This window comes from Hippoglossus stenolepis, chromosome 5, assembly GCF_022539355.2.
Source record: "Hippoglossus stenolepis isolate QCI-W04-F060 chromosome 5, HSTE1.2, whole genome shotgun sequence".
Classification (NCBI taxonomy): domain Eukaryota; kingdom Metazoa; phylum Chordata; class Actinopteri; order Pleuronectiformes; family Pleuronectidae; genus Hippoglossus; species Hippoglossus stenolepis.
Window position 1 is genome coordinate 22,079,381 of NC_061487.1, and position 8,205 is coordinate 22,087,585.

Consider the following 8,205-nt stretch of genomic DNA (forward strand, 5'->3'; position numbering starts at 1 on the left):
TGCAGACAAAACCAACTGTTGATAATGGGATTTGTGTGATTTCCTCTTTGTGGCCACTTCATTTTCTCTTGCTGTGAAGTGGAATTTCAAAACGCACAACTCTGTGTGTTGTCATGCATGCAGCTCTGAGCCACTATTGTTCAGTTTTGTGAGTAGGTTGATGTGCATGTGTGTGTGTGAGGAAATGGGGGGGGGGGGGTAAAAGGGTGTCTGCCCTGCTCACTCTGCCCCCATCGCGAGCCCCTTCGTCCTCCCCTTGTTGTCATGCACAGGCGCTCTCCCTTTGGCACAAAGTGGGCTGGCAGCACAAGAGCCATGTGTTTTAGCTCCATGCTTTGAAGGACTCAAAAACAAAAACTTTTCAGAAACTGTTTCTAAGAGACGTTGTGTAAAGAGAGGGAGAAGGAGAGAGAGAGAAAAGAGGAGGAGAGTGGGACTAATAGTGAGTGTAAGCGTGAGAGAGATGGGTCGCACAAGGAGCTGCATACAAAAAGACGCCGTCTTCCATGTGGTGGTTTGATCCCAGCGGCTCAGGGATACCTTTGTTGGACTGTGTTTGCAAGAGACTCCAAAGCAGGTGAGTGTGGACGGAGCAATATGTGAAAAAGGAGAAGTGAAGATGGAGTGGTCACCTCTCGGCTCGAGCAGAAAGAGGAGGGGGGGTGTTTATTTGCTGCTGCGTGATAAGTTGCCTGGTGACTCTTTTTCTCTGAGTTTGATCACTGGGATTTGTCGGGGACTGATGGGTAATGGGATTTTCAAGGCTAACACCAATTTGAATATTTTATGAAATAAACAATCTGATGACAAAACTTCAATCAATATTTTTTTTTTTTTTGCAAATAACACAAATTAATGAGGATTTTTAAAAGTTTGCATGTTTTTTAATTTTGACCAAGCTTTACTGGATTCGATATAAAATAATCAACACACTTTCTTAATCAAAATATAATGTTATTATGTTATGTCAGTATATTTTTACTTATTGGCTGAATTAAACACTGGTAAACGTGTGATCATTTACTTTCCATCAATATATGGACTTTAGTTGAGACCACAGATTCTGGGGAGGGGCTCAATCTCAAAAGTTTTAGAATCAGAAGAAGCTGTTTTTTAAATTATTGTTAAGGCTTAAGTTAATGTTTTTCAGTGTTTGTTATTTGTGCAAGGCCATATTTTACTTTTGTAATTGCCACTGTTTTAATTTTTTCCTTTATTTTCTCCTGAGCTCTTTATTCACCAGCCACTCGTCGGCAGTATTGAAATCTCCTCTCTTCACTTCTTTGTTTGTTTTCTTCCTTTCCCAGAGGGTGTAATCCTCGCTGATCGTTTCCCATCCGATCCGCAGTCGTCCACCATTGCCTCAGAGATGCAGTGTGAGGAGCTGTCAGCCAGAGACGAGTTCACCTACAGCCACATGCCCACTCTGGAGAGAGTTGGTGGCTCGCTGGGACGTCGTGGAGACAGGGGATTGGAGAGAAGGCCAGACAGGGGGGAGCGGGACAGACACGAGCGGGATAGCTACACAGTGGACGTGAGGGCCAGTGACCTGCAGCTGGCCCAGCCGGAGCATCTAAAGCACCCCTGCTTCAGCTACAGGGCCTGGCTCTACAGTGTCCTCATAGGGGTGAGAGTGGGGATGGTCAGGGAGACTTAAAGGAGGAACAGAACAGGATTTACCTTTATTTTAAAGTCCAGAACACAGGATTTGAAAGGATTGGGGTTTTGTGGGGAGAGGAAAAATCCCAATCTTGAAAATCTGAGTGAGATGGCAATGAGAAATCTTGTTTTGTCCTTCCACATCCAAGCAACAGCAAATACACAGACAACATGTCTTTCACACCTGTCTTGTTTGGTCAGGACCCTCAGAACTTTCTGTGTAGTCTGAACCAAAATAACAGGTGTGAAAGGTGCCTCGGTCCACAGTCCACAACCACGGACCAAAACTGGTCTCTATCCATATTAGATAAACCATGGTTTGGTGCGTTTGCAGTGTGAACACTAATTTGGATAGTTTGAACTTTTGAACCAATTTGAGACAGCATTCTTAGAAGAAGTAGAAGCAGCTCGCTGGATTGATTCTTGTCTTCACCTCTGACGATATGTGAGAACTAAGAGGAAGTTCATTTTGCTGGTATCACAAAATAATATTACAGTTTCAACGACCTTAAATTCTTTCATTCAATCTTTATTTTAACTCAGGAACATGTTGAGGTAGAAACCTCATTTACAATATAGCTGAGTATAGAAAATAAAGAAAACATTCCAAGAAAACACAAATAAGTAAGACATAGTAATAAATACAGTACATATAATTGTATTTAAAGCAAATGAATCAATTAAAACAAGAACAGCAGGAAGTCAAATAAAATTAGATTAAAACCATAAATTGCCCCACGGGTAAAAATGAGTTGAGCTTCCGACAGTTCTGTTATTGCATTTGTACAATGGGGAAAAACTGGATTTGCCCAGCTCGGTAACCGTTGGCACCTCCAGGGTCATCCGGTTATCTGAGCGTGTTTGATGAGAAATGAACTGGTTCATTCAGTTTCTCCAGTCAAACAGAAACACTGCTACCGGCCAAACTGACAACGTGCTGTCGTCAGATGCACGTCCGCCTACAAGCCCGTCATCTAAAGGTAGATGCAGCCCACATAGGTGATAACGACAGGATAATAAAGTCTTTAGTCCGGTCCCTGAATTGCAAAGTGAAACCAAAACTAACCACATCAAATGTTTCAGTAAACTTTGGTCAAGACTTTCAGGTTCTGTCCCAAATAATCAAAGTCTTTTAATATCAAAAGGAGACAAAATAAGCATTTAATATGAGTAAATAAAAGTGGATACGTAATAGTGTTATTCCATCAATAGATAGGCATGTGTTAAACAAGATATATGCATTAGTATGCGTATTCTTTTGCCGCCTCACCTGTTGAATGCATATATGAGCTTTCTGTATTTGTATGTGTGTGCATGCCTGTGTCTGTGTGTGTCCTCAGGGCAGTCTGCTCATCACATCTGGTTTCTCCCTGTACCTGGGAAACGTGTTTCCTGTTGCCATGGACTACCTGCGCTGTGCTGCGGGCTCTGTAAGTGACCGTAATCCAAATCACATTTACATTGCCTTTCTACCTTCCGCCTAATGAGTTGATAAACATTGCTCAGATTAGACTGTCGTGTCAAAACGTTATTTTCAGTCGGCGCCTTGCGTAGATTAATGCAGCTGCTCATTTGTTGTTGTTCCCAGGGCCTCCCTGCAGCCATAGCCAGTTTTGCCATCGCCAAGAACAGACATGTTGCAGTGAGTAAACAAGCACACCGTGGGCTAAAGGGATAATTATGTTTTAATTGATTTTTAATTGAATTGTCTTATCCGTGTTCAATTCTAACGCAGGTCTCATTATTCTGTTTTCAAGGTGTCAGATTTCCAGGTGGTCTATGTGTCTACGTTCGCTGTAACAACCACCTGCCTGGTTTGGTTTGGCTGTAAACTGGTGCTGAACCCCTCGGCTGTCAATGTAAATGCTGCGTAATAACATGATGATGAGAACTGTCACTCATTCCGCAGCAGATCAATGACTCCACGTCTTCAGTCGTGTTTCAGTCCTCCTGCTCTGCGTGTTCTCAGATCAACTTTAACCTCATCTTGATGATTGTGCTGGAGGTGTTGATGGCCAGTACTGTCATCCTGTCAGCTCGCTCTGCAGAGGACTGCTGCTGCCACAGGAAGGTGTGTGTGTGTGTTGTGTGCGTGTGCGTGCGTGTGTGTGTGTGGGTGATTGATGCCTTTGTTCCCCCATCTGATACCTCTCCCCTCTTTCTCTCCCTTTAGCTCTCACTCTTCCACCCTAACTCCTCTCGATCTTTCATCCATCTTCCAGTCGGTGACATATGAAAGACCTGTGGTTATAACGCCTGCAGTGTTCCCCGCTCGACTCCTCAAAGCATATTCTGTGAGTAGGTTTCTGTTTCATTACATATTCTGCTACGGTGTGGTTCCAATTTGTCAATCAACCAATGAGTGTCTCCACAGGTGATTGAAGTGATTGTGGGGATCTCAGCTGTGTTTGGAGGCATCATTGCCCTCAACATGGACGCTTTGCTACCAGGTCCCTACTTGTCTGTCACATTTTTCTGGATCCTTGTGGCTGTAAGTTTTTCTTATTTAAGCTTGTTTTTTTTTTGTAATAACAGAGATTTCAAATCAGAGTGATAATTAAAATGTATTATCTCATATCTTTGTCTGAACTTTATTCCTTTGCAGTGTTTTCCCAGTGCTATTGCAAGCCACGTTGTATCAGAATATCCCAACAAATGCCTGGTGAGTATAAGACAATACTGTTGCTCGTCTCATAGTCCACTGATGCCAGAGTGATCTACATTGGTACTGTTGGATTCTTTTGACACTGTAGACCATTAGTAGATTTAGGCAGTGGTTAAGTATCTCTGGTTCAGCCCTGGAGTGGTTCTCCTCCTACCTCTCAGATAAAAGTTCCCCACTTTCTGTTGGGAACTTGCATCTGCCACTCGTGTGCCCCAAGGTTCTGTCCTGGATCCTTTTCAGTTTGCCTTGTTTATTGTGTTAATGTCTATTTTAAACAACTGCCTACATGCCAGATTATTTCCTCATACTCTATACTTATTTATTCTAAAATTGAGTCACTACAGTAATCTGTAATCTAGTTCTATTTCCTCTTCTATTAAATCATCACTTCAAAACGTAGGTGTCACTACAGATCAGGCACAGACTCATGACCAACATGTTAAGAGTTTGATATATATATAGTCTCTTAAATCCTCTGATCAGGGTTTGTTGCAGACTTTAAATATATACAGCACTGTGTGATGTTCTGCTCTCAAAAGGTGCAATATGGATAAAATGACAACCTGAAATCTCACGAGGGATAAACTTCATTGTCCATAACTATATTTCTGGATCTTTTATGCTCTGAACATTGTTCTCTTTATCCTTGATGCTTCTCAGGTGGAGGTGCTGATCGCCATCAGCAGTGTGACGTCTCCCCTGCTCTTTTCAGCCTCGGGCTTCCTCTCTTCAAGCGTGATCAGCTTCATTGAAATTTTCCTGCACGATGTGCCCACAGAAAAGGTGAGCTTAATGAAGTGTATATTTGCTGCAGAATGCGATGTACAGGTTGCAGGATTTTCTTCATCCTTTGCACCAGAGCAACCAGAACAATTCAATCTTGTCTGCATGTGTGTGTGTGTGTGTCCGTTTCTGTGTGGTCCAGCAATCCTATGACATCCTGCTGCTGATTCTCATGGTGCTGCTGCTGGTGCAGGCAGTTCTGACTTCAGCCACTGTGGTGCACTGTGCCACCTACAAAAGTCAGCTCCGCATGGGGGCTCCAGAGTGCCCAGAGAGCATGCCCATGCTGACCCATTACTGTGAGGTGAGGCAGGGGAAAGCAGGAATATCCTCTCTCTCTCCAATTCCAGCAAAAGATGAAGAAAGATATCTGTCAATGTTGTAAAAGACACCAACACCTGCTCCAGATGTTAGATTCCCCAGCTATGGCTCATGTAAATGGCATGTTACTGTGACAACATAAAAGTCAATGAGCTATTTTAACATTGAAAATGACATTGTGCTGCTCATTCTTCACACGTGATTTATCTCCCACGTTTTTCTCTCACCTTTCCTCTTCCACATTTCCCCCCTCTTCTCCTCCCTCTCTCCGTTTTTGCTCCCTCAGCAGCAAGCGTCCAGTGGAGCGCAGGATTTTGACAAAGACAGAGCTTGGAAGGCAGTTGTGGTCCAAATGGCCCCGTGAGCAGTCCCCCTGTACGTGGAGAGGTTTGGATGAGAAGTGTAAAAACAAACAAACTGTGTAAGCTCTAAGCACAAAACAATCCCGACAGAGCGTTAGAAGGAAGAAGGAAGAGGTGTAAAGATGTTAACAGAGGAAAGAGGAGAAGAATGGAAAGATGAGAATGAAATCAGAAAAGGAAAATAAACTGTTTTTATGTTTTTGATTATTGTTTTTGATTAAGATTTTTTGTATTCTGTGTTTTTATGATTGTTGCCTGTTAGTGAGAAGCGTCATTGAGAACATTTCTCTGTTGTTTAATAAGCACAAGTACCTTTAAACTGACATAATATAGATACAATCAACAATTGTGTGTTTTTATCTTCAGTAACATAAACCTGTTTGAGCCTAAATGCCTTTAATTTTCATGTTTTTCAATGAATATTTAACTTTGTTATACTGTAAATACCGGAATTAATTCTCCTTTTAATGGATACAGTACAATATGACCAATATCAAGGTTTTACAATAAGATTAAAAGCATGTCAGTACGTGTAAGTACAATACATCCAGCTCATGCATGTCAGTATGTTTTTGTATATATTTTTCTATCCATACAAAGACTCCCTACTTACCTTGCATTTGCATGTTTATCACCTGCCTCTGGCTCGGTTTATTTTAAGGTATCAACCTGTCAGTGTCTGGTGATGATTTGAAACAAACAGCGATGCAACACATCTGAAAACTCATGAAAAATTGGTTTGAAAACAGACTTTATTCTCCGCAGAGAACAATTACTTATCTCAACACTTGCGTCAGTGTCAGTTATATATATATATTTCTCTCAGTAGGACTCTGTTTGTACTCTGGAGTATTTTATTACAGCAGAACATTTCAAATAATTGGACTTAACTGAAATTGTCTTTTTATGAAAAATAAAACATTTGTCATCAAGTATAAACAATGGTACGCTTTTTGTCTTTTCCTGCTTTTTTATGTTGCTCATTCCATTAAATATCCTGGATATTATATATGTCTCAATGGCAGACTGAGCCAATCAGACAGCAGATACATATAGCTCTAATTGCCTCCATCCTAAATTTAACTTCCCAGGAACTATTGTTTACTTGTTATCCTTTTTTAGATGTGATGGTCTCCAGATGATTATTTGTGTGCCTGCTTACTTCATCGAACCTCCCCACTTGTGCTCGCTTGTTTATAATGAGAATGGTGTTCTCATTATTGTTGTGCTCTCATTTATTTTGCAGTGCCAGTTTATTTAATTCCTTCCTCTGTTCATTTACTCCCTCTGCTCCAGTCTGTGTTAAACACCGCACATGATATATTCTTACTAACAAGGATCCATTTCCCCCTTTGCACACAAGATTATGCCTGAAAAGGTTGAAGTGAAACTCAAACATTCATTAAGAGACATTATGTGTTTATAAACCAAGAGTTAAATGCATTTACTAACTCTTTTGGGCCAGGTTTTTGTTTTATACTTCATGCAGTATCCAATTTATTAGGTACAGCTTTGTAGTCGAATGTGATTCAGTTAATTCAGTTATATGCTTTAGCAGGTGCTGCTGTACTCGACTGTATTATATTCAGAAGTGTTTATACTAAACTGAGATTGGCTTCGGCTTCACTGTGACCCTCAAAGAATAAGATGGATGCATGGATGGATGTTGATGATGTTTCTTTTAATCTACCCACCCTTGTGTACAACTAAGTGAGGACGTTAATTGGACACATAGACCTGCAATACAGTGTAGTCATGGACACCACCACCCCATCAACTCAGTATTAATAGATGCACACATTTACACATTTTAAACTCTCAACAAAAACTTAACGTTAACAACAATGTAATAGTTTAGAGCTGTTGAGATGAATTGTGAGATTGTGCAGATGAACCTTAATAAAGTGATCACTCTGTGTATTAGGCCTTAAAATGAAAGGACATGAATTCTGGGATTTGTGTCCTTCCCATATGCTGTTGGATTTTATTTTTATACCCTTCACACCAGTACGACACATGTAAGACATGAGCATCACAGTGAGAGAGGAGAGGAGAGAGAAGGAGGGAGGGAGGGAGGGAGGGAGGGAGGGAGGTAGAGCGACGAGCAGACACAGTGAGCAGCGGCGCTTCTCGCTTAAACTGGTGGAAACCGGCTGGAGGAGAAACTGACTTGTGGCTGAGTCGAGCTGACGAACATCGGGGGGGCGCTCACAGGGAGACAACAAGAATCCCAGCAGAGATGATGGATGATAGAGTGCAGCTTCTCAAGATGATGTAATACAAGCCCCTATTTTTAGCAGAAATATGATGTAGCCTGGTAAATTAACTGGTAATCTGTGTTATTCAATAAGAGACAATTATATTTTAATATTTTATGCTGTTTCCTTAAAAGACCTCCCTCAAAACAAGCTGCTG

At 41.4% G+C, this 8,205-nt stretch overlaps 1 protein-coding gene across 2 annotated transcripts; it reads left to right on the forward strand.

Moving 5' to 3' along the window:
- The first annotated feature begins 232 nt into the window (after nt 1-232).
- Nucleotides 233-6,729, forward strand: mlc1 (modulator of VRAC current 1). Of its 2 annotated transcripts, none has more exons than XM_035155890.2 (12): nt 233-577; nt 1,308-1,627; nt 3,000-3,089; nt 3,248-3,301; nt 3,417-3,518; nt 3,629-3,730; nt 3,882-3,953; nt 4,034-4,150; nt 4,265-4,321; nt 4,985-5,107; nt 5,250-5,411; nt 5,718-6,729. In XM_035155890.2, the coding sequence occupies exons 2-12, from the start codon at nt 1,370-1,372 to the stop codon at nt 5,790-5,792; spliced, it is 1,212 nt and encodes a 403-aa protein (XP_035011781.1). In that variant the 5' UTR covers nt 233-577; nt 1,308-1,369; the 3' UTR covers nt 5,793-6,729. The 2 variants fall into 2 exon arrangements, with proteins under 2 accessions (XP_035011781.1, XP_035011780.1); XM_035155889.2 differs by having other exon boundaries at nt 235-577; nt 5,715-6,729.
- Nucleotides 6,730-8,205: the final 1,476 nt, after the last annotated feature.